General features: G+C 34.2%; 1 protein-coding gene across 1 annotated transcript in view; it reads left to right on the forward strand.

Moving 5' to 3' along the window:
- Positions 1-27091, forward strand: part of LRP1B (LDL receptor related protein 1B) — a 1807041-nt gene that overhangs the window by 1058546 nt on the left and 721404 nt on the right. Inside the window, exons 12-15 of the mRNA XM_029933319.1 lie at positions 11278-11458; positions 17251-17470; positions 19394-19583; positions 26731-26853. Coding sequence (XP_029789179.1) covers positions 11278-11458; positions 17251-17470; positions 19394-19583; positions 26731-26853 — 714 coding nt within the window. The remainder of the gene's footprint in view (positions 1-11277; positions 11459-17250; positions 17471-19393; positions 19584-26730; positions 26854-27091) is intronic.

Raw genomic sequence — 27091 nt, forward strand, 5'->3', positions numbered from 1 at the left:
GTTTAGTACTCTTACTCAATTTTGCCAAAAAAAATTACAAAGAACTCTTTGTTAAATGACAGGAAATTCATATTTAGAGAAATTAAAATGAATTAAAAAGCATTTGAGAAATATCACTCATTTTAAAGATAGAACTTCAACCTTGTAGATCAAGTGTAATTATGTCTTCCACTGGACATTTGGCAATATCTGGAATCGTTGTTTGTCACAACTGGGGCGGGAGGTGCTATTGGAATTAGTAGAGAGAAGCTGGTCTTCTAAACATCATGCAACGTGCAAGGCAGTCCCTCAGGAGAAAGGATTATGTCCAGATTGTTATCAATTTGAGAAACCCTGTCATGGAGGATGAAGGGAGTCAAGCTGGAACCACTGTATAGGCATCAAAATGAGTTTGAATGTTTAAATGACCAAATTCAAAACTACGAAACATACTAGAAAATATAAATAATAAAAACAGTCACTTTCTAGAAAATTAAATTGCTTAGGCAAGTTCTAATGGACTTGGCTTTTCATCTACAATGAAAGAGATTGAGTAATTGAGTATTAATGCAATGAGTTCCAAAATGTTTTATTTTTATAAATTATAACTTAATGGGACTAAAAGGAATATTCAAGAATAGCTATATTATTTTGTGTTCAGAAGTTAAAGCAATTTTTGCTCTGTTCTCTATTGATAAATAGGCAGAATTGGGTTGTAAAAGGGCATTAATGGAAATTACTTTCTCTTTCCCCATTCACAACAAGGATGCATATTTCGTATTCTTTCATGAGATGGTTCGTCAGGTGCAGCCACAACAGGAGACAGGAGAATCAGAAAAACAAAGTTGATTATATTCACAGGCCTGAGAGACAGAAGGCACAGCACAACATACATGGCCACACAGGGAAGACAACAGGGTGGTCAGGAGGTCAAAAGCAGGAAGTAAGGGAAAGCATTAGCTAACATCCTATTGGCATGTCTGTGGGGAAGGCAAAGCAGGTAGGATAAACACTTTAGAACTGGCTTGTGTGAATACTTCCATTGGATTTTAAATGATAGGGGTGATAGTTGCCTGGTACCTGGCCCTGAGATGATTTTTTTTGTATATATAGTTTATTGTCATATTGGTTTCCATGTAATACCCAGTGCTCTTCCCCACAAGTGCCCTCCACCATGACCATCAGCCCCCTTCCTTTTTCCCCCTTCCCTTTCAGCCCTCTGTTTGTTTTCTGAATTCAAGAGCCTCTCATGATTTGCCCTCCTTCCTCTCCCTAACTCTTTTTCCCCCTTCCCCTACCTAAGTCCTCTGTTAGGTTTCTCCTGCTAGACCTATGAGTGAAAACATATGGTATCTGTCTTTCTCCTGACTTATTTCACTTAGCCTTACACCCTTGAGGTCCATCCACTTTGCTATGAATGGCCAGATTTCATTCTTTCTCATTGCCATGTAGCATTCCATTGTATATATAAACCACATCTTCTTGATCCATTCTTCAATTGATGGACATTTAGGTTCTTTCCATGATTTGGCTATCGTTGAAAGTGCCGCTATGAACATTGGGGTGCATGTGCCTTTATGCATCATCACTTCTGTATCTCATGGGTATATTCCAAGAAGTGCTATTTCTGGGTCATAGGGGAGTTCTGATAGTTTTTTGAGGAACCTCCACACTGTTTTCCAAAGCGGTTGTACCAGTTTACATTCCCACCACCAGTGTAAGAGGGTGCCTGTTTATCCACATCCTCACCAGCATCTATAGTCTCTTGATTTGTTCATTTTAGCCACTCTGACTGGTGTGAGGTGGTATCTCAGTGTGGTTTTGGATTTCCCTGATGATGAGTGATGCTGAGCATTGTTTCATGTGTCTGTTGGCCATCTGGATGTCTTTTTTGAGAAGTGTCTGTTTATGTCTTCTGCTCATCTCTTCACTGGATTATTTATTTTTCATGTGTGGAGTTTGGTGAGTTCCTTGTAGATTTTGGATACTAGCCCTTTGTCCAATATGTCATTTGCCACTATCATATCCCATTCTGTCGGTTGCCTATTAGTTTTCTTGATTGTTTCCTTTGCAGTGCAGAAGCTTTTTATCTTGATGAGGTCCCAATAGTTTATTTCGGTTCTTGGTTCCCTTGCCTTTGGGGATGTGTCGAGTAGGAAATTGCTGTGGTTGAGGTCAAGGAGGCTGTTTCTTCCTTTCTCCTCTAGGATTTTGATGGTTTTCTGTCTCACATTCAGGTCCTTCATCCATTTTGAGTTTATTTTCATGTACGGTGTAAGAGAGTGATCTATTTTCATTCTTCTGCATGTTGCCATCCAGTTCTCCCAGCACCATTTGCTAAAGAGGATGTCTTTTTTCCATTGGATAGTCTTTTTCCTGCTTTGTCAAAGATTAATTGGCCATATATTTGTGGGTCCAGTTCTGGGTTCTCTATTCTCTCCCATTGGTCTATGTGTCTGTTTTTGCGCCAATACCATACTATCTTGATGATGACAGCTTTGCAATAGAGGCCAAAGCCTGGGATTGTGATGGCTCCCGTTTTGGTTTTCTTCTTCAATATTACTTTGGCTATTTGGGGTTTTTTTTGTGGTTCCATATGAATTTTAAGAGAGTTTGTTCTAGCTTTGAGAAGAAGGCTGGTGTGACTTTGATGGGGATTGCATTGAATGTGTAGATTTCTTTGGGTAGTAATGATATTTTCACAATGTTTATTCTTCCTATCCAGGAGCATGGAATGTTTTTCTATTTCTTTGTGTCTTCTTCAATTTCTTTCATAAGTTTTCTATAATTTTCATTATACAGGTCTTTTACATCTTTGGTTAGTTTTATTCCTAGGTATTTTATGGTTTTTCATGCAATTGTGAATGAGATCAGTTTCTTGATTTCTCTTTCTGTTGCTTCATTATTTAAGGCAGAGGAATATTGCTTCCTGGGCTGTGGACCAGATAGAGGAGGTATGACTTAGGACTGGTTAGTTTTTTGTTTGCTTGTTAATTTGTTTTTACTGAAGTATAGCTAATTCCCAATGTTTCATTAATTTTAGGGGTATATATAGTGATTGGGGAACTCTATTTATTGTGCTGTGTTCACCATAAGTAGGGCTTATGTCATCCTACAATGCTATTACATTATTATTGACCATATTCCCTATTTTGTACCTTTTATTCCTGTAATTTATTTATTCCATAACTGGAAATCTGTATCTCTCACTCCCCTTCACGCATTTTGCCCATCCACAACCCATCTCCCCTGTGGCAAACATCAGTTTGTTCTTCTTATTTATGGGTCTGTTTCTGCTTTTGTTTCCTTCTTTCTCCATTTGCTTTTATTATTTTTTTTAATTTTTAGACTCTACATATAAGTGAAATAATATACTACTTGTTTTCCTCCAACTTATCACTTAGCATAATACCCACTGGGTCCATTCATGTCACAATGGCAAGATCCCATTTCCTTTTATGGCTGAGAAATATACCTGTGTATGTGTGTGTATCTCATCTTTTTTATCCATTCATCAATTAATATATACTTGAGTCCACATATTTTCTATTGTAAATAATGCTACAATAAACATAGGGGTGCATATAGCGCTTTTAAATTAGTGTTTTTGTCTTCTTTGGATAAATACTGAGTAATAGAATTGCTGAATCATATGATATTTCTATTTTTTATTTTTTGGAAAAACCTCCATACTGTTTTTCACAGTTGCTACATCAGTTTGCATTCCTAATGTCAGTGCAAAAGGGTTCCTTTTTTATCACCTCCTCACCAACACTTGTTCATTCTTGTCTTTTTGATTCTAGCTATTCTGATAGGTGTGAGGAGATAATTCATTGTGGTTTTGATTTGTATTTCCCTGATGCTTAGTGATATTTAGCATCTTTTCATGTGTCTGTTAGCTATATCTACTATGTATGTCTTCTTTGGGAAAATGCCAATTCAGGTCCTCTGGCCGTTTTTTTAAATCAGATTATTTGGGGATTTGTGTGTGTGTTGAGTTGTAAAAGTTCTGTTTATGTTTTGAATATGAACCCCTTATCAGATATATCATTCGTGAATATCTTCCCCAGCTCATTAAATTGTCATTTTGTTTTGTTGATGGTTTTCTTTGCTGTGTAAACCTTTATATTTTAGGCTAGCCCAACAGTTTAGTTCTGTATTTGATTCTTCTGCATGAGGAGACATACCGAGAAAAATATTGCTAAAACCAGTGTCAAAGAAATCACTGATTTTGTTTTACTCTAGTTTTATGGTTTCATGACTCATATTTAGATCTTTAATCCAATTTGGATTTGATTTTATGTGTTGTATAAGACAGTGGTCCAGTTAATTTCTTCTGCATACAGTTGTCCAGTTTTTCCTATAATATTTATTGAAGAGACTATCTTTTCCCCATTATATATTCTTACCTCCTTTGATATAGATAGATCATGTAAGTGTGGCTTTATTTTTGAGCTCTCTATTCTATTCCATTTATTTATGTGCCTGTTTTTGTGCTAGTACCATACTGTTTGCTTACTACAGCTTTGTAGTGCATCTTAAATTCTGGGAATATGATACCTCCAGGTTTCTCTTTCTGAGGATGGCTTTGGCCGTTTGGGGTCTTTTGTGATTCCATACGAGTTTAGTTTTATTTGTTCTAGTTCAGTGAAAAATGCTGTTGGCATTCTGATAAGGATTGCATTGAATCCATAGATTGCTTTGGGAAGTATGAACATTTTAGCAGTATCAGTTCTTCCAAATGGGTTGGTTTGTTTTCGCATCAAAGGCATATTGCTGGGTGGACCCTTTGCTATCTCTAAGAATTGGTTATCCCTAGAAGAGGCAGTCTCCTAGCTGAAAAGGTTCTTTTAAAGATATCAAAACATCATAATTTACAAAAAAATAAAAACATTTTAAATATTTAGAACACAACTCTGATATTATTTTAAAAATTTAGTGCAATATATAAAAATGAGCTATATACTCATTGCTGATCTGTAGGGGAATTCTTAAAATGAAAGCATTCCTGCCCTCCTATAGTGTGTACTTTCCAGCTTCAACTAAAAGGAATGAAGGTCAAAAGTGTCTTTCCTCTGTGGAGAGCATTCAGCAAAATCATCTCCAGATGACTGGCATGGTGATTGTATATTAAGGTTCTTCAGAGAAACAGAACCAATAGGATGTGTACATAGAGAGAGAGAGAGAAATGTAATTTAAAGAACTGGCTTGCACGAATGTGGTGGATGGCAAGTCAAAAATCTGCAAGGTGCTCACACAGGTTGTAGACTCAGGGAAAAGTTGAAGTATGAAGATAATTGATAAACTTAATTCCCTCTTCCTCAGGGTACTTCAGTCTGTTTTTTCTTAAAGTCATCTAATTGGATGAGACCAACCCACAATATGAAGGGTAATCTGCTTTACTGCAACTGTACGGATTTAAATGTTAATCACCTAAAAAATTACCTTCACAGCAATATATCTAGACTTATATTTAACCAGATATCTGTATATCTTGTTAGCCTAGTCTAATTGACTCATAGAATTAATCATCACACATGGCTGGCTTAACAGAATACTTTAAGATGTAGTAATATAAATCAGTAAGTAATTGCCATAAGAGCAATAATAGTCCAGAACTCCGAAATGATTATTATTGGTGGTCATTTTCATGCTAACTTGTTTGCTCATCTGTCTACATTTATTAAAGAAGACTACCAATTTATGACTTCTTTGACTTTCCTTGGGAGATAATTCTCCATGAATCACTTGCATTTCTGCATGTCTTAGAATGGGGCAATTACTTTCATTTAGAAATATTCTTCCAAGGACATTTGTCTAGAAAAGAGCTCTGGAAGGAGAGTTAGTTTATCCCTACAGTATAAAGGGCAGCCCTGTTTATTGCACTTTATACATGATTTGGGTTTCCTAACATCAGAATTATTTTCCTGTAATACAACTCACTGTTTGTGAACACATTTATGTAGGCCCAACCCAGTCATCTCCATGGGACTTTGGAGTAAAAGAAACTGATAGTCTGCTGATGACCATGGTACTTGGCCATGAGTAATCAAGTCCTTTATTTTGACTTGCAAGTCTTGTGTCTTCTAGCATCATCCACGAAAGAGTACTGGGCTAAGTTGTGAGCTTGAAAGTAGGGGGGAAAACAGTTCTTATCAATTCTTAAAATCTTCCATTTGATTATAATTTAGATAGATTATCATTTATTAGTAACGGTGATGCATACTGTGGTGCCTTTCTTTACCTTCTTTATGCTCATCGCTGCATCAAAGATGAAATATCTGAATGTCATAGAGAGCCAATGTGTCACTTTCCTTGCAAATTAAAACCGACAATATGCTTTTGACAATAAAAAAGGAAACTGCTATGTTTTAATATATTCTTTTCATCTTAAAATAAGACCCTATATGCACTTTATCTATCTCTTTGAATATATCGGCAAAGTTTTTTGTTCTGATTGAGAGTAGCTTGTGTGTTTATCCTCTCTGACCTATAAACTGATCTGAGGAAGGACCTGCAATGAAGATGAGGATGAGAACATCAGCCTCAGCTGGCCATGGGGGACAGATGATAAAGACAACTTCAATCTGGCCAAAGATTCCTGCATCTTCAGGAGATAGGGAATTCAGCAGGCAAATTTTACTGCCACGCTATTAATTAAATCAATTTCATTCACTCATGTCAGAAGCATGTAAGTAGTGATGCCTCAGGCCACGTTGAAATTCATAAAGAGGATGTTGATTAATTGAACTACATCAATAAGAGGCAGGAGAATTGTCCAAGTGCTGACTCTGAGGCAAGGTAAGGCATCTTCAGCCCTAGCCAGGTCTACATGGCATGCTGCCCATGCAGTTATTTAAGGAGTGTGATCATCACCTGCACTCAAACACCCTTGTATTACTTCATTCCAACCCAAAAGAATAATGTTCACATTAGGGATAGAAAATATTGGCCATATTGGGAAAATATAGGCACTGTCTTTTTATAATGGAAATTGTGATGTATAATTTCCAAATCCTTATTACATTAATCTGATTCTCTTGTAAAGCATCAAGATTTATGGATTATTCTGGAGATCCCGTCTATGCACCTTAACAAAATTAACACCATTGTCCACATCCTTTGCCTTACTTAAAAAAAAAATTGGGCCCAATTTTAAAAGCAAACAATTTTATTTTAGGTATATAAAACTTTAATCCTCTTTTGTTCCATAAATGTATAATATCTAAAAATCAGGCCTGCAATGATACTTTAGAAGTACGTTTTTCTCTATTCTTTTAAAAATATTTTATTTAATTCTAGGTATTAATTTAAATAACTTTTCTAATTATTTCTTTTAAATCCACATAATTATTTTCTTTAATTTACATAAGTTGTATTATCCTTTATTCGTCCTCATTATCTTAGTGGTAGATATCACCTACTGGAAACCTTCAAGAATTCTTCACTTAAGTGAAAAGCCTAGCTTTTGATTAGATGTGTGTGTGATTTTTTTAGGAGACTACTCATAAATTATACCCATTTGTAAAAATTATTCTTAAAATACCAGAACAAAGTTTCCAAAGGAAAAAATAATGGAAAGTTGAATAATTTGAACTAAAGCAATATGTTAATCTTAAGAATTTACAAAGTATATTAAAAAGTCCATTTTTAATCTGGAGTATATGGATAAATGTCCCAATTCTTCACTTAGAACATGTAGACATGTTAATAAAAAATTATAAGAAAACATTACCTGGAATCTTTTTGAAGGAGTAGCATGTTGAGAGTCCTTTCTTACTGATAAATAAGAATGAGCATTTTGTCAAACTTAAGGCCAATTTTACCAGATTAAAAAAATACATTTGTAATCTTTATTTCTATAATAACAGTAATAACAATTTAGTAGTGAAAGTTGATTTTAGAATGTAGAATACTTGAACTCTGCCCAAAGATATCAAGGCAATCTACTCCAAACACTACAAAGTTTTACCAGCTTTATCAAACACCTTTCTTACATTTGAACAGCCATATGTTTCCTCAAGCTGGTAATTCATATCTCTGTAGTCATCTATGTTTGAGATTTAAGTGACATCAACCTTCATATGTCCTGATCACCTGGTTGAAAGATTTTGGTCATAGAGTCCTTAATAGTACATTTAAGGATCCAACTAATACTTCTTGAAATTAAAAAATGTACATCAAAGCAATATTCTAGGTCTTAGTGTTTCAAAAGCCTTAGGTTAATTAAAGGCAGATATCCTATGTTACAGAGTCAGAGCACTTTCTTTATCAATGTATATTTGTTGAGGCTTTGTCTTACAAAAGAACTTTCTTCATACATACCCTGTTAAAGATAGGCTAAAAAGGTCTCTAATTTGCACATAAACTCTTATGAGTTTCTTTATTTTAAAATTTGTATTCAGCCTCATTCTCACCCACATGGAAAAAACAACACAAACACATACAAACATCTTTTTAAAAACATTAAGCTAATTGTTTCCTTGCTATCTTAATAGATTAGGGAGTTAGCTAAAGGGATGGGTGTAGTGATAATTATGCTATTAGTAACATATTAATACCAAAATATAACACTTACTATGTGCCAACCATTATTTTAAGTATTTTACATATATTAATTCACTTTATGTTAAAACCATCTTATGAGTTAAACACTGTCATTATACCTATTTTAAAGATTAGGAAATTGAAGAGTGGAAAGGTTAAGTAACTTAGAAATACCGTGAGTGGCAGAGCCTAGGCCCTGTAATTCCAGAACTTGTGATTTTAATCACTACTTTATGCTGTTCAAGCATTTGATTTTCCAAAGAAAAAGAAAACAACACAATTAGTGACAGGATCCTCTCAGTTTTGAAATTCCATTCCATTTCAGTCTCATTATGTATTCACAACTGACTCTACATATACTGTGACTAGTTAAAGTTGACCACTGGTCAAAATGCAAGGAAATATTATTAATTAATTATTTTAAGAGAGAAAAGCATAAAGTATATTTCTATCAAGTAACACTCATGAGGAAAAGAGCCAGGACATATAAAAATATTTTTATCCTGCTAAATGAATAGAAACTAACATATACTGAGAATTTACAATATTGCTGGCAGTATGCTAAGTGCTTTACACGCAGTAGCTAGGTTACCCCTTGTTATCACCCTCTGGTATAGGTGCTATTATCTTCACTTATTGACTGTAGAAATAAAGATCAGAGTGACTGAGTGGCTTACCCAAGCGTCAGAAACAAAATTTCAATCCAGATAATACTGCAACTGCTTCCTATGAAAAATGAATAAAAAGTGTCAAGTTAGATGTCAAAAGGAAAAGTTCTAAAAATAAGAGGGCTATTGAAGATGGAAATGTCCATGCTGGAGTAGATCTCAAATGTAATACAATTTTTGAAAACCAACTAACAAGATAAAAATGAACCACAAACTATGATAGATATAAAGGAAAAGAATAAACAGCTATTATTTTCCTATTATTCCCGAGCAGGAAAGTGCTCAGGAAAATTAAGTGTCAATATGGTAAAGACAAAATTAAACTTTTTTTTCTAGGCATAGACACAATTAACCTGTGAAAATGACTCATGCTGGATGGTAATGAAGCAGATAGCTTAGTAAAATTGAAAAAACGTATCTGATTCACTATAATGGGATTTTCAGTTAGATCAAATCTAACTGTATTAGTCATCCTCAGTCAGGGCATACGCTGATGAGAAGAAAGGGTCACATAAGAAAATCTTACTTTCCTCAAAGGCCATAAGGGTCATGATAAAAAAAAACATGATAATAGTAAATATTTATTTCATGTACAAATGAGGGAATGGCATGTAGATGTGCCAGTAGTCTGTGAAGGCACAGTTCTGAGTCTAGTGTACTACTATGTACTGCTTTGTCCAGTAAGTTCCAGTTCTCTCCCTCATACCAGGGAGGAAAAAGAGACAAAGGCTTCCTCAGTTTCGAGAGAAGAAAGGAGTTCCCAGTAATTTCTCATGCATTAGAAAAATGAACTACCCTTAGGATGTTGTGGACAGTCTGGAAGCTGGTTCATAAAATGGTGAAAAGCAAGGGCAGGACTCCCCACAGGAATTAAAGATCTCACAGTTTTAAAGATCTCTACACTGAAGATCATGACTTGGATTTTTACTCTAATTCTACCACCTTTTGTGTGATAATAGACAATAAGCCTTCCCTTTGAAGTATTGGCATTTCCCTTTCTGTAAAGCATTTGAATTAGTTGAAATCATTTAAGATTATATTTTTATAATATTCCTTTGAATTATCACTGCCTTATCTTACAGAAGGCTGTAATAGTATCCTTTGAAAAATAAGTGGATGAGATAGAGAAATATTTCAGGGTTTCTTTGAGGCTTAGCATTCATGCAGTTCCATGATGAAAGCCTGTCTGGGCTTTCAGAGGTGTGCTTCTGCTGGACCTGCTCGTTGCTTGGCAAGAAGGGCATTCCCATTATTTTATTTTATTTTTTATAAATGATTTTTTAAAGTTCATCAATTTAAAAAAATTAATGTTTGTTTTTGAGAGACAGAGTGCAAGCAGAGAGAGGGGGAGACAAACTGAAGGAGGCTCTAGGCTCTGAGCTGTCAGCACAGAGCCCCACAAGAGGCTTGAACTCACAAATTGCAAGATCATGACCTGAGCCAAAGTCAGAAGCTCAACCAACTGAGCCACCCAGTCACTCCAAAAATTTGTCCATTTAAGAGAGAGAGAGACTACCTGCATGCATATGCACATGAGTCGGGGAGAGGCAGAGAGGCAGAGAATCCTAAGCAGTCTCCTCCTGTCCGCACAGAGCCCAAGGTGGAGCTTGATCTCTTGAAACTGAGATTATGACCTAAACCAAAATCAAGAGTGGGATACTCATTTGACTAACCCACTCAGGCGCCCCCCCCCCTTATTATTTTGATTACTCAGGTTAGGTATTGCAAATTTGAATATGCTTACTTTTTGAACATAGCCCTTGTTCATTATACTAGATTTCCCCCCTAAACAGTCTGTATCTATGTTCTCTCTCTGTGTTCTGAAAACTCTGACCCTTTTGTGCTCTCATCACTTATATTTCCCTGTTTTTCTTCAGATCACTATTTCAATTAAAATAGGACCACATAAAATGGCCTTCAAAGTAAAATTGAAAAATATTATACAGAATGGTGATGTTTTCCAAAACAACACTGTAAAGAATCAGCATTCACTGTATGTTTAAATTAAACATTTTATGAAGTAGAACATAAGTAGTGGACACTATTATAAAATGTGTTGCTCTCTTGTTTTTGCTTTTTACAGATCTAGATAATGTGGAAGGAATTGCTGTAGACTGGATCGGAAATAATCTTTACTGGACAAATGATGGCCATAGGAAGACCATAAATGTGGCTAGGCTGGAAAAAGCTTCTCAGAGTCGGAAGACTCTTTTAGAGGGAGAAATGTCGCATCCCAGAGGGATTGTGGTGGATCCTGTTAATGGGTATGTAATATTTGATCAGCTTCAGATAAGGAAAATTTTTTTTTTTGGTTTAGTAGTAGCAAGTTTGATTTGAGTTCACACATGAATGGGTTGATTGGTAAGTTACTCATTTAATGATTTTCTCTTGTAAAAAATATTCTAAATAAATGTGTCAAAATACATTTAGCTAAAATAAACAGGTTATTTGTATAAAGGATATGTTTACTTGATTTACTCAGAAAGGACCATACTTCTCCAGTTTAGACTGCCTGACACCAAGATAAATAATCAGTTGAGAAAATAAATGAATTTAACTTTTAAGGGGTATTAAAATTTAATGTATTCAGAAAATAGCAAAGACTTTCATTTTTATTTGTATGGTACACTTACTGTGAGCCAGGTATTTTGGTAGACCAGTTCACTATACTTATTTTCTGTATTCCTCACAGTAATCCTTTGAATCACTTGTAATATTCATCCTTGTTTTATAAAGAAGATATAGGTAATTGATTTGCTAAAGATCATTCAATTATTAAGTGGCCAACTAGATATTTAAAACCAAGCAGTATCTCCAAGAATTTACTCATAGCCACTATACTCCACCAATTTTTTTACTAGCCTAGGTTAGTAATCACATAATTTTAGACACAATTATAGTTTTCATATAGTGAAATCATTTTGAAGTATGTACTCCTTGTTTTAGGATGGAATCATTTGTGCCATTCTCAGGAATATTTATTTTCTTTTATTTGTATTCAGAGCTATTACCTGAACACAAACAACACTGTGCCTATAGAAATATAGAAAAATCATGAACATTCCTAACAGAATGTCAGAATTAAGTGAATAGATTACATATTTTAAATATGCAGTTGTTATGTGTGATGTTTATCACCCCATGTCTTATATTTCAATGTTTCAAAATGACATCACATCACTAAATGAATATTTCTTATACATTACTACACACATACAAAAGTACTCTGCTGAGCAGGAAGTATGTATCTCCCTTATACACTGAGACAGCCAGATTATACTTCCTAGAATTGTGTTGAGTATAGCTCCAAACACAATTAAGGTGCTTCCTCCTCGGATGACATTTAAACAGTGGCTGAACTCATTGTATGTGTTTTTACAAGACATAATTATGAAGTAATTTCAGTGATTTTATGTGTGAATTCTATAATTATCTGGACTTTTAAACCAAATCATCTATCTGACCTTTAAATCAAGGCAATCTGAATTTTAAGAGACACTATTTATTACACATCCTCCAAATCTACTTGAAGCAAGATATCTTAAAACAGCATCTTTGTTCTCAGTATTCTGTTAGAGAAATACTTTGCGATAGTTAGAGTCATTGTGGTGCTCAGATGACACATAGGAGGTCATAGGATCATATGATTTAGAAGGAAATGTAGAGGTTGCTAGTCCCATCTCTCAATTGCTATTCAGGAATTCCCTCCAGTATTTCTCTAAAAGACAGGCATCCAACTTAGATCTGAAACCTATAGCATCTACATAGTTTATAGTATTTGGGGGCAACTCTAATTGACTTATTATAGCAATATCTGCATCTCTGTAATATCTATTAGCTGACTCTATATTTGCCTCTAGTGCTACAAAGAATGACACTTAGACCTCTTCTATCAGACATTTTCTAATAGGATACTGCTATTATGCACTAACCTAAAAGCCACATGTATTTGTATATGCACACGTTTTCCCACCAGCAATATACTACACCCAGATTTCTGCACTAGGTATACAGTGGTTAAAAAAAATGAGCATAACCTTAATCCTTATGAAGCATCTTCTGCTCTCTGCAAGGTGGGGGGAGAGATAGATAGAACAAGAAATAAGTGCCAGATGAGCAACTAATGTAATTTCAACAGACCAGAATGGAGGAGGAAAACAAACGGGTTGACATCCTGGAGACTAATAGATAGAAACCAATTTCAGTAGGATTGGTGAAAGGCCTAAGGAGGCATCATTTAAACCAAGATTAATTGTAGAGAAGGATTCAGCAATGGAGAGTGAGAGAAAGAGCATTTCAGACCAAGAGAATGGCACTTTTGAAGATCTTAGTTTGGGCAAAAGCTTGAGTGCCCAAGTAATGGCACTGAGAGCAGTGGAGTTGTGTTGTTGGAGGCAAAGGGAGAAGTGACCTAGATGTACTTGACAAGGAAGCAGGACCTTGTCCACCGGGGTGACAGTTTTGTACTTTGTCCTCAGTGCAAGTAAAATGGGGAAGTGAGAATCAGATTTATATTTTTAAAAAGATGAATCTGACTTTCCTGTGGAGAGTAAATTAGAACATAGAAGTGGATGTGGGATCATATGAATTTAACTGTCCCAATAACTGTTTGACCATATATAATTTTTTAAAAAATAAAAGAAACTTTAGTTTGGAAAAGTCCAATTAAAATAGCACAGTCTAACTTCATGCAAAACATTACAAAGTAAGAAACTTGACTCATTAACATTTTTTCTGCCATAATACCCATTTGCAGTTGTACACAGGAGAGAATTACAGGTTTTCTCTCCCATAATAGCCTTTTAACAAAATAACTCATTTAGAGATATACTTTTTATAAAGCTATATAAGCAATTACAGACTCAGTAAGGAATTTGTTCATTTAATTCTTTATTAAAATATACTATTGACTACCACATAGGAAATCTAGTGTACTTGGTGTACACACACACACACACACATTACTTATATTATAAAACAGAATGAAATAATGTTCTTCAGAAAATCATTGAGGTTTTTAATTCAGACTTGATCTTCAGAGAATGAGAAGGATATCCAAAAAAGTAGATTTGGTCTCAAGGTCTCAGGATACGTAGTCATAAGGCTAGTCACTGACCTCTGAAAGAACAGTGTAAGTACAAACGAGGCAGGGAAATTAATGGCCATTTTGAGATGAGATGAGTTCATTAAGCCCAGAGCAGAAGTCATGTGAAGGAACCCAGTGAGAGACAAAACTAGAAATATGCAGAAACCTTTAATGTTGGGATTAAAAGATGGTTTTGGTTTTTTTTCTGACAACAGAGTTATCAGAGGGGTGTGAGAATAAAAGTCACATTTTTTAATTCATGACCTAGGAAGACAAGTGATACCAGGGTAACAGATGTATGAAAACAGTGGTTAGGAGTTCCCTTTGTAAAGGGATAAGAAACAGACTGTGGCATTTGTAATAGGAATGGAGAAGAGACTCAGAGGATAGAACCGGCAGCCCTCAGTGTTGATGTGGGGATAAAGCGGGAGGGGGCGTCGGTTATAATGGCATGTTTCTCAAGCTGACAGCCACCGGCAAATTCCCCCCTTTCCAATAATTTCACACTTCATAAGTTATATCAATAACTTGGAAACCTGTGTCTCCAGTTCTGACTCCTCAGAATATAATCTATAGTAAATATGTCCAAAGCTGAGTGCATATTTCCCCTCAAACATGATATCCAGTATTCCTATCTCAATTAATAGTACCACACTCTCTAGTTAACTGCTGGCTATTATGTCAGCACTAAATTGAGTTTTTTAATTGTGAAATTTTTGGCAGAGAAATGCTTGAGGATTTAAATATTTCTAGGATCCACCATATAATACAATTTAAATGGGATACATAATTAGCATCAATAGTCCAAGCATAGTGCTGTAAGTGCAAGCTTATTCTTATGAGTAAGAAATAATCCCTGACCTTAATTATTTTAATTTTTAATTAAAACCATAAGATATGTGATATGTCAAGTGTAATACAGGGCACAAATGCAATAAATACTATAAAATAACAAAAAAAGTGTTACTAGGAAACAACAGAAAAATCTTATTTTGACAAAGAGGCTAGAGATAGATTTCATCAAATAATTGAAAAATAGAGGTGCAATTTCTCTTGCCACATTAGCAATAGGCTCGCTTAACCTAATATTTATTTAATCATTATCTAAGTCTCACATATAAAAAGATTTATATTCATTTCTGCTTACTTATAGTTCCTATTTTCTGTGCTTAGGAATCATCACATTTCACACTGATTATAACGCTTCCACAATATAACTTTTCATCCCATAATGAAACTGGTGGATAATAATCACATACCTAGCTTTTGGTATATTGGCACCCTTGTTTAAATATTTTTCTTATATTTTATTTGAATAAAGATAATCTTAGATAATGGATCAGATCACAAACAACAATTTCTTCAAATAGCAAAATAATGTAAAATATGCTTAGGTTACCCAGAATTTCCCCTCATGTATGTGTGTCTGCCTGTATGTGCAATTTGGGTTGGAGAATCAAAGAAAAAAAGAGTGTCACTATGGTCAAAAGAAAAGCTAGATATGAAGATAATTGCAGTTTTAACAAGTTGTAAATTAGCAATAACAATAAAACTACTTGACTAACCATATTTAATATTTCAAGAAAGTATTAATAGAGATTTAAAAAGCTTTATATTTCTCATTCACATAGTCATTTATGCAGCTGAAGTCAACCACTAATACCAAACTAGCATAGAACTCTAGCAAATAGAATGGCTGTTTTATTTGTTCCTTATTTGTCTCAATAATGAGACCACTTGAAGACCATGCAAGATAAGCATATTCCCATGTTTATTTCTAGTATTAGAATGTATTTTGACTTAATAAAATGTACCATCAATATATTTCCAGGTTTAAAAGGACATATCAACATAATTGTAAACTATCAAGGGAATTTTAAAAAGTTTAATTGGCACAAAATAATGGATGGTGTGTTGCATCCTCACTTGTCCCAAATCTTCCTGTTTAGATCTCAGTAGGATGTTTAGTCATGGATACAGATTTTTCCCAAATGACCCCAGGAACTCTTTAGGGTCCACAAATGTGGGAGGCAGAGGATCTACCACGGGAATTTCTGAGGTCAGCAGCTTAGAAAAGCTTTAGAGCTATATAAAGTTGTATAAGAGGCAACTGAATTAGAGCCTACACTTTAATTAATAACTCCAGAACTTTCACATGACCCTAGAACAACACATGTGGAGGGTTTTAACCTTATTCATGAAGGAATTAGAACTTTCGCTCAAGGCCCCCCTCTCCTCTTTTGTGTATAGCTTACACAAAAGACTTGTTTTTAAAGGCAGAAGCTTTTGTTTGAGATAGAAATTAAGCCTCAAAATCTCAAGGTCAGTCAACCTGATGTTATTAAACTCATGTGCAGCTAAATCATCTTCTGTGGGTTTTGAGGTAATAATAAGCAGCAATAAAGCATAGATAATTTGCATCAGGAAGACAAATTAGACTTGGCCAGATAAACCCGTTGACCATACTCTTTAGCACAAAGACAATCCAGTTGCCTGTATTACAAAAATAATAATTCATCTGAGATTAAATAAAGCCTGGATTAGATCATTAATAGCACCATGTGTTTTCATGTCAGTCAGCCTGGTTTTCAATCACACAACTGATTGTATGTTTTATGAAGTGGACAACATTTAAAAATAGTAATGCCTCAAAAATCATTTTCCAAACTTGGTATTGACATGAAAGAGGATCAATGTTTGGCACGTACTGTTAGATTAAATAATGAATAAGACCAATAAGTGTGGTAGCCATAGTAGTGGTTTTCCCTAATGTGTCTAAAAATGGACTGGCTTCACTGAACACATCTTTACTTCCCTGAGTACTTCACAGATGCTCCCTCCCTGTGGAAGATGAGCATTTCAATAGGAGAATAAATCAGAATGTAGTTAGATTTTATGGAAGTGCCCACTCTGAAGAAATGTCCCTCTATAAGGTAGCTCATTTGTGCACTCTTGTTTATAATGTCTTAGTTGGATGTATTGGACAGACTGGGAGGAAGATGAAATAGATGACAGCGTGGGAAGGATCGAGAAGGCCTGGATGGATGGCTTCAATCGGCAGATTTTTGTGACTTCAAAGATGCTGTGGCCAAACGGTTTAACACTGGACTTTCACACCAACACATTATACTGGTGTGACGCCTATTATGATCATATTGAAAAAGTGTTTTTGAATGGGACTCACAGGAAGGTAAAAGACAAATGCTGCTGTTTTTTTTTTTTTCTAACTCCAGGCTTCTTCTTCACAGAGCCTTGTTGTGTTGTGTTAAAAATACTTTCAAGTTTATTTTTACCCCTCTGAGGTGGCTGCCAGTAGTCTCTGTGGGGTGGCTAAAGGAGGCTGAGCATTAAGTAGTGCAGCTGGCACTTGCCTCCGGGAGACCACACCAGCTCACTGTGGCATGCCAGGATTTGTGGGATTTTAAAAAGAAGCTCTCAGGATATCAGAGCTGTTTTAAAATGCAGTTTTTCTACATTATTGATGAGTTTGCTATGACCAAGCAACCGACTCTACTCTAATATCTTTTAATATTTTTAGCCAAAATTTAACCTATATATTATGAAAAAGTAATTACAGTGCATTTATTTGAATAAAGAACTTCATGACATTGGAACTGAAACTGAACTGAACTTCAGGGCTATTGCTGTGAATAAACATCAACTTCCTCTTGCCTCTTTTGGTAGGACGATTGCAAAATGATTTTTAAATTTTTGGGTGAATTGAAGACAAAGTGGACTGTGTGACAGAGGCAGTGTTGACAAAACATCACCTCTACATTTTATCTTATAATAACCTAAGTGCATATATATTATGAACTGACTTCAATTGTTGACTTAAACAACAGAAAATAAAAGGTTAGAAATTACCAAAATGCTTCCATTGATAATACAATAATAGTATAATACTACACTTCCTTCCTTTTTTGGAAGGGAAGACTGTGCAATTGGCCAAGCCTATTCATTAGGAATTCTGTTTGACAAATAAATAGTACATTAATAAGTTAAAGCTACTTCAATCATTGGTTGACTCTGACTGTGCTTTTAATATTTTCCCCCAATAGCAAAATTGAATGGCATTTAACCTAAAGTCACATATTTTAAGAAGTGCCAAATAAATATTTATGATTCCTTTGAAGGTATTGATATATACACTGTATAGATAATATTTTAATGGCTAGCATATTTTAGCATTCATGGATGTGAAAAAATAAAAGTTAAGAATCTGTCTCAATTATTCAATATATGAAAAAGGTGATATGAAGAATTCAGATAAATGGAGCACAAATTGAATTTATAACCCCACATTATTTAGATACCTTCTTCATTTCTTTAATATTAAAGAGAGTAAAAAATTCTTTTTCATATCATATGCAGCATAATTTTATAAATGATGAGAGGTGAAAAAGTATTATTATCAGAGGTGTTATTTCTTATTCCTCTTCTACAAACCTACATGTGAAAACAGCACTTACCACATGATTGCTCCTGTTAACAACAAAATACAGCTAGAACATAAAGAATATACTAAAAAAATATCAAAACTGAAGAGACCCAGTGAATCTTGTTTATCTACTTACTGCTAATAAATGTTTTTATATTCAAAATTAAAATCTTTACCTCCCTCCCTGTATCTCCTTGATTTCTTCAATTTGCCTTAGCCCAATGAAATAGAACAATGCCTTTCACTCCCAATGTTGTTAAGACGCCCTTTTATTCCTTGGCTGTTGAATAAGGAGTATCACAATATGCATAAGGACACTAATTACTCAGATCAGTTTCTGTTCCAGGTTATGATACTGGAATATCATAACAGAGACAGGGAAGAGTGTCAGGCAAAATCATTTTAATGTTTGCACTTCTTGGACATATGAGTAAATGTCATATGTGAGAGAACTTAAATGGGTGAAATACAAATGAGGTCTCCTTAAAATAACATGTCCTAAAAACAAGAAAATATGCTCACATTGTGAAGCCCATTTTTAAATATACTGAAAGAAAATATGATTTAAGAATTAGATCATTATCTGTCATACTTATTAGAATGTCATTTTCTCTAAGTAGTTAGTTTCTAAAGGTCAGTTCAGATTTTTCACCATGTGTTTACGTTTTGCAGACTGTTTACAGTGGGAAGGAGTTGAACCATCCTTTTGGACTGTCGCATCATGGGAATTATGTGTTCTGGACTGATTATATGAATGGTTCCATTTTTCAACTAGATTTGGTAACGAATGAGGTGACACTACTGAGACACGAAAGACCACCCCTATTTGGGCTTCAGATTTATGATCCACGGAAGCAACAAGGTATTAAAAAACATATAAATTTGCTTCTGGGTTTTACATAAAATAATACTTCACTGTACTTGCAAAAGCTTTTATTTTCACTGTGTTGCTGAAATTTTATAATAAAAGGTATCTAGTCACTCAAAAGTGAATCAATTCTCAGACTTTGTTACCATAAACACTTATTATTTAGTTTTCAAAATAGCCTAAGCAAGTAACTGGCAATTCTTTTTGAGTGAAGCTCAAGGTTTTCTCCAAATGCTTCCTTTTTCATGTCATCTTCACGACAGAAGATTGGTATTTAAAGGAAAAAAAATCCACTTAATGTTTTTAAAGAGTATTGTGAGAAGTGAGAAAAGCTTGTAGAGGGAATGGAATGTCATGTGAAAATATTTTGAAATACATCATATGTGAAAACAGTTTTGTAAAAAGTATCTTAGTGTATTTATCTGATTAGTTTCACATTCATCTAAGGAACGTTTAATTGTTTTAAAGGGTATTAAAGTGAAATAATCTACCATGATATTCATTTCTTATTAAAACCAGGTAATATCACTGTATGTTTTATCTGCATAAGTTACTAATATTTATTAAGCCATCTGCAAATTGCATGACTTAGAATTTAGGTATTAAACAAAGAAAAAAGCTTAGTAAATTATGTAGTAGACTTTTTTGTTATGAATCTAAATAGTCACTTTTACTTTTATTTAGAGACAATCTTGTGAAAATTAAGTGAACATACATTTCAACAAATTTACACAACATGTGATATAAGAAATACCTGGCTTACTGTAAAATGGACTTGAGCTTAAATCCAGGTCCCAACAGTCTTTCTTCTGAAACTTTAGACCTATCACAAAAAATTTAACAAAGAAATGTTTTCTTCATAAAATTCCTATAAGAATTGAATCACTGTTGTGATTACTTAGAACAATGCCTCCCACACATTTTAAACTAACTTTCCTTTATCATTTCTCTATAAGGAGGCATACTCTTAACGTTTCCTTCCATGTAAGAATGCTAAGTAAACATTCAAATGAGTGATGTGTCACATTATACTAAAAAAACCCACATGCTTCTGATAAAAATATATAGAACTCATTACTATTTTTCATGAGGAAATATACCTAGTGTTCTAGATACATATAATTGTTCAGAGCTATCTCTTAGATGGACAAAGCTTTCTTAAAGTGCTTTATAAAAATATTCAATTAAGGGTACATTAAAATGAAACTCTAGCCCTAATTACTCACCTTTTCGTACAACCTTTATTGTAGAAACCACTATGTTCTGTCTTAGAGAATGTGTTTGAGCAAATTGATTAGTTTTCATAAACTTAGGTAAAATAATCAATTAGTCTTAGTTTTCTACCCAGTCTTCTGGTAGCTAAGGATTGATTCTTAGTTAGCCAGATCATTTGAATAAGTAATACACTATGGAAAGGATGTCTAGACAACATTTTTTTCATTTAGTCAATAGACATTGAATTGGATAACCTACTTAGCATCTAAATTAATTAAAGTAATCAAAAAGCACTCAGATGTTCAAATGCAGACATGTTATCTTACCATGTTATAACTTTTCTCTCAGTGAAAATCATGAGAGAAGGAATGGTATTTCTCTTTATAATTTGTGAACATGAGATATTAATAAATATTTAGAAACACATAAAGTTTGTAGCACACAAACTTGGTTATATACTGTCTTGTTAGACTGTTTTTCTGAGAATAAAATAGCTTCAGTAGAATAGAAAATCAATTTCCTCCATAGGTCAGATCACTATTTTTCATGAGGTGGGATAAACTAGTATTATATAGCCTTGTATTTTCTCTGTCTGAGAGACTGTAGTATATGAGTATATACCTTATATAAACTTATATGTAATATTTATATATCTGTGAAAATATATATACATACATATATATGATATGATAGATAACATCACATACACACACCACTCCACAGGAATACCAGGAGAAATATCCAGGAACATCATTAATGTACCATCTAAACTCTTTTAGACTTGGTGTCAGAAAATTAGCTAATTTGACCTCTCCAGATCAGAAGAGACTCTTATTAAATTATTTTGTAATATAGCAGCTAATTTTAGGAAGCTAGATATATAGCCACACTAAACCAAAAGCTGCCCCTAGAAATGAATTCCTAAGTAATGCATAGGAATTTAGGGCCAAAACTTTTTTTTCTCACATGCTAGTGTTTCTCCTGAATTATTTAATAAACTTCCCTTCTTTTTCATTTATATTAGATATCTAGAAAAATCATTAAAATACTCTCCTGAAATTCCTCATGTAAAGTACAGCAATTGTATAACACTAATCTACTTTTACCTGTTTATTCTCTAGGTTCAGAAGCACACTTTTATTTTTCCCACATGTTTTAGAAAATGAGATCATCAAAACTAAGTATAGTATCTAAAACAGGCTTATGACTACTTTCCTATATACAATAAAAAATAATAGATTAGCTTCTATGTTAAATATATTAACTGTACTTCTCACTACCAGGAGGTAGGCTAATTATTGTTTTTTTAATATAGTTTATTGTCAAGTTGGTTTCCATATAACACCCAGTGCTCATCCCAACAAGTGCCCTCCTCCATGCCTATCACCCCCCTTCCCTTCCCCTCTCCCCCAATCCCCATCAACCCTCAGTTTGTTCTCAGTATTTAAGAGTCTCTTATGGTTTGCCTCATTCCCTCTCCTTAACTTTTCTCCCCGCTTCTCCTCTCCTACAGTCCTCTGTTAAGTTTCTCCTGATCCACATATGACTGAAAACATATGGTATCTTTCTCTGCCTGACTTATTTCACTTTGCATAATACTCTCGAGTTCCATCCACGTTACTACAAATGGCCAGATTATATTCTTTCTCGTTGCCATGTAGTTTTCCATTGCATATATGAACTGCATCTACGTTTTTAAAATTTTTAATGTTTATTTTTGAGAAAGAGCCACAGTGTGAGTGTGGGAGAGGCAGAGAAAGAGAGGGAGATATAGAGTCCAAAGCAGGCTCTAGGCTCTGAGCTGTCAGCACAGAGTTCGATGTGGGGCACAAACCCACAAACCATGAGTACCTGACCTGAGCTGAAGTCAAACACTCAAACACCTGAGCACCCAGGTACCCCTAAAACACATCATCTTGACCCATTTGTCAGTTGATGGACATTTAGGCTCTTTCTATGATTTGGCTATTGTTGAAAGTGCCACTGTGAACATTGGGGTACATGTGCCGCTATGCATCAGCACTCCTGTATCCCTTGAGTAAATTCCTAGCAGTGCCATTGCTGGGTCATAGGGGAGTTCTATTGTTAATTTTTTGAGGAATCTTCACAGTTTTCCAGAGTGGCTGCACCAGTCTGTGTGTATTTGTGTGTGTGTGTGTATGTGTGTGCACACATCACATTTTCCTCATCCATTTTTCTGTTGAAAGACATTTAGGTTGCCTCCTAATATTGTAAATATTATAATATTTGTAAAATGTGTAGTATTGTAAATAATGTTGCAATAAACATATGGGTGCATATATTCTTTCAAGTAAGTAAGCACTAATATTAATATAAGCTTGTGAAATGCTTTCATCATTTATTTCTTTATTACTGTTCTTTGACAGTTGTAATATGCCTTTAAATAATCCACCTTGAAATGCAATGTATGTAGACAGAGTATATGTGTACTTACATGCAAATGAGAAAAACCCCTTTATCTTCTTAAACTAGACGTATATAAATCAACATACACGTACCTTGTGTCTGCACACTCAAATGATTGTTTTTGTCATATTGCTAACTAAAATTCTATCATTCATTCTTTCATTATTTCATCAACTAATGTTTATCAAACAGTCTTCTGTGCTAGACTCTATAAAGGGTAGAGTAATTCCACTTTTCTTAACTAATATATTGTGGGGGAGACGAAGATCTTGGTCAGACCACTATCTTCAACTCAATTTTAAAAGCTACTCCTCATTTGTTTCCTTCCAATATTTGAGTTTTTAAAAAGTATTTCCACAGTAATTTAATCTAGGATTTCATTATGTTGTTTTCACGGTGCTATTTTCTGTCCTTTATTGATTTATTTTCATTTTGTCATAGATAAAGAAGTTAAGAGTATAAGAGAATAAATTTTAGATTAAGAAAAATCCTAGTTTTTAATTATTTAGAAATAATGATAATAATAATCCTATTCTAGTTTATTTTTTAATAATGACTATTTCCAGACATTAGAAAAGTGTATTAAATGCTCTCTCTTCAGTAGTCACATCTGCATATGAGATAAACCTACCTTAATATTTTATTATAAAAATTGAATTAAATATATATGGTATAAGTAATAAATAAGGTAACTGTCCCTGGCATTGATGCACTATTATAACTATCAATTTTTAATAGAGACTCATTTATTAATATTGGTGTATAAAAGTTTTTATAATTGTAACTTTTTTATGTTTATTTTTGAGAGAGTGAGAGTGAGCAGGGGAGGAACAGAGAGAGACAAAGACACAGAATCCGAAGCAGGCTCTAAGCTCTGAGCTGTCAGCACAGAGCCTGATGTGGGGCTCAAAACCACAAACCACAAGATCATGACGTATCCTGAAGTTAGTTGCTTAACAAACTGAGCCACCCAGGCACCACTTTGTATAAAATGTTTAATGCAGCTTGTCATTAAATCATATTATTGAGAGAATATTTTTACATGAAAAGTTTTGCAACCTACTAGAAATTCAATAAAAACTGCCACATGAGCTGTATCTGAAATATGGTAAAATAACAAACTCAAATATATATATGTTTAAGATCTAGGCAATTCTCATCAGACATATGGAATTATACAAATTAATTTAGATTTTGGATTTCTATCATGACAGGACAGATATCACTTCTTTTTCTTAATATATAGTTTTCACAGAAAGGGAATATATTTAAAAGTTTGAATAATGGTAATTTATTTTTAAATACTTAAATTTCATATTCAGTGAGAATGGTAAACATGAGTCATGCTATTGAAAATAATAATGTGATATTTCACATATATTTTCAAATGAAAATGTGTCATGATATACTGCTTTCAGTACTTTCTTGTTACTGTTTTAAATTATTCATACATTTCTCAAAATATTTGATTAAATTAAAATGAATAATCTGATACTGAAATAATGAATATACAACTTGACCTCTACATAATATTCATAAAATATTCAGAACACCTAAGTGCCTTATGAACTATTACATTCTTAATCCACAGTTATGGAATAAACATAGCTATATCTAGAAATTACTTAAAAATTTGCTACATCCCTGGGTGGCTGGGTGACTCAGTCCATTAAGCAACCAACTCTTGATTTTGGCTCAGGTCATGATCCTAAGGTCATGAGATCAAGCCCTGCATCTGGCTCTGTGCTAAGTGTGGGATCTGCTTAGAATTCTCTCTCTCCCTCTCTCTCTGACCTTGCCCACCCCCCCCCCAAAATATATAAATAGACTTTAGAAAAAAAATTTCCACATCCCTTATTGGAAAAATTTGAACTAAGCATCATTATCCTCTGAGTTCAGAAATTTATAATAAAATTTGAGTTATTGGGGTAACTGGATGGCTCAGTTAAGTGTCTGACTTCTGCTCAGGTCATGATCTCACAGTTTGTGCATTTGAGCCCCACATCAGGGTCTGTTTTGACAGCTTGGAGCCTAGAGGCTGCTTCAGATTCTGTGTCTCCCTCTCTCTGCCCCACCCACACTCATTTTTTCTTTCTCTTTCTCTCTCTTTCTCTCTCTCTTCCCTCTCTCTCAAAAATAAGTATTTTAAAAAACTTGAATTATTAGTTTCCTTAGGTTCAAGTGTATTTTACCTTTTATAAACATAGCAAATTTAATTTACTTCTCAGAATAATGAAAAGAATTGAGTATATATTTCAGGTTGTTTCTTGTGGTCTGTGGATACAAAAAATAATCTATGAGAATGAGTTAAATATTTATAGTATATAGCACCATTTTGAGGTTTTTTTCTTTTTTAACTCATTCCTTAATATTCTTTACATAACACACCTAACCCAGTACAATAGTTCATGTGTCACACCAGTCACAATTACTTTGGCACTGTACTTTAACTGCCAATACAACTTTAAGGATTATATTATTTTAGTGTATTCATTCCAAGTAATTAAAAACTATTTTTTTGTTTGAGTCAGATTTTCTGATATATTCAAAATGTTATTTATCAATACCTTGAAAACTGCAACACAATATAAAATGGCCTGGACATTTACTCTGTCAGTTGGATTCCTAGTGTTACAGACTTCCTTCTAACATTCTACAGGTATATATCTAAGTAGATATACTTTCTTTCTTGCCTTTCTATCTTCTAGAAATAAATGCCATCAAAATGGTGATTACCCAGATTGTATATAATCTCCAACCTTTTCAAAAATTTTTGTCATTTTTATCTTAGTTTCCAACGGTGTTTGACAGATACTCATGGATAATACCTTTGTGAATTTCTCCTGCTTTATTGATGTCTATTGCCTAACTCACCTCATCGGTGCCTCTGCTGCTTTGGTCTACTGGGATGGTCCACTGGGACGACACTTCTACCCTTGTGCATTGTACATGCTACTGGCACTATAAGGCTGTCAATTTTCAAGATTTCACAGATAACCTGTGTTTCTTGGACTCATCAGTGCACTAACATGTCAAAGTACTCCTTGAACAAGAAGGAAGCATATTCCACTCCCTTCCCCTATGCTCATTTGCTTTCTATTCACTTAATATCTAAAGTCACATTCTATTGTTAGTGATCTACTTTAGAAAGAAATCAGATTTGAATATATGTCGCCTAAGCAGCTGTCCTGGACAGACATCATGTCCTGTAACCTTTCTCTCTTCTGGTGCTTATCTGCACACATACCTCTGTCTCTTCTAACCAACATGCAAATTCCTTTTATCTCTCAGTGTGTCATATATATTTAAATGTTTCTGAATTTTACTTAGGGTCAAGAAGATATCCTGACTACATTAATGAATATGTAATATACATGTGCTTATATTTTTGTGGATTCTTATGCCTACATACATCTCGTAGAAAGAATGTGGACCTGAGCCGAGCTAACTTTGGATGAAATCACAGTCCTCTGATGCATCTGCTTCCCCCCTCTCACAGGTGACAACATGTGCCGGGTAAATAATGGGGGCTGTAGTACACTGTGCTTGGCCATTCCAGGAGGCCGAGTGTGTGCATGTGCGGACAATCAACTTTTAGATGAAAACGGGACAACTTGCACATGTAAGTTTTGTCTGTGCTTTTGTATTTGTTACATTTATTGTTTATACAGTCTTTTTGAAGAACAGAAGCATATGAAACCAAAGGAAAAATTCAAATTTTGAAAGACAAATTCAGCTAATCACTTATTTATAATTCTTTTTAAACTACAAATAATTAACTGAAAAACTTATTTATAAAAGATGAATAATGATGAAGTTTTTCAGAGTATTTTTCACTGCTGCATAATAGTTTAGTAAAG

The sequence above is a fragment of the Suricata suricatta genome, chromosome 3 (assembly GCF_006229205.1).
Source record: "Suricata suricatta isolate VVHF042 chromosome 3, meerkat_22Aug2017_6uvM2_HiC, whole genome shotgun sequence".
NCBI classification, from domain to species: domain Eukaryota; kingdom Metazoa; phylum Chordata; class Mammalia; order Carnivora; family Herpestidae; genus Suricata; species Suricata suricatta.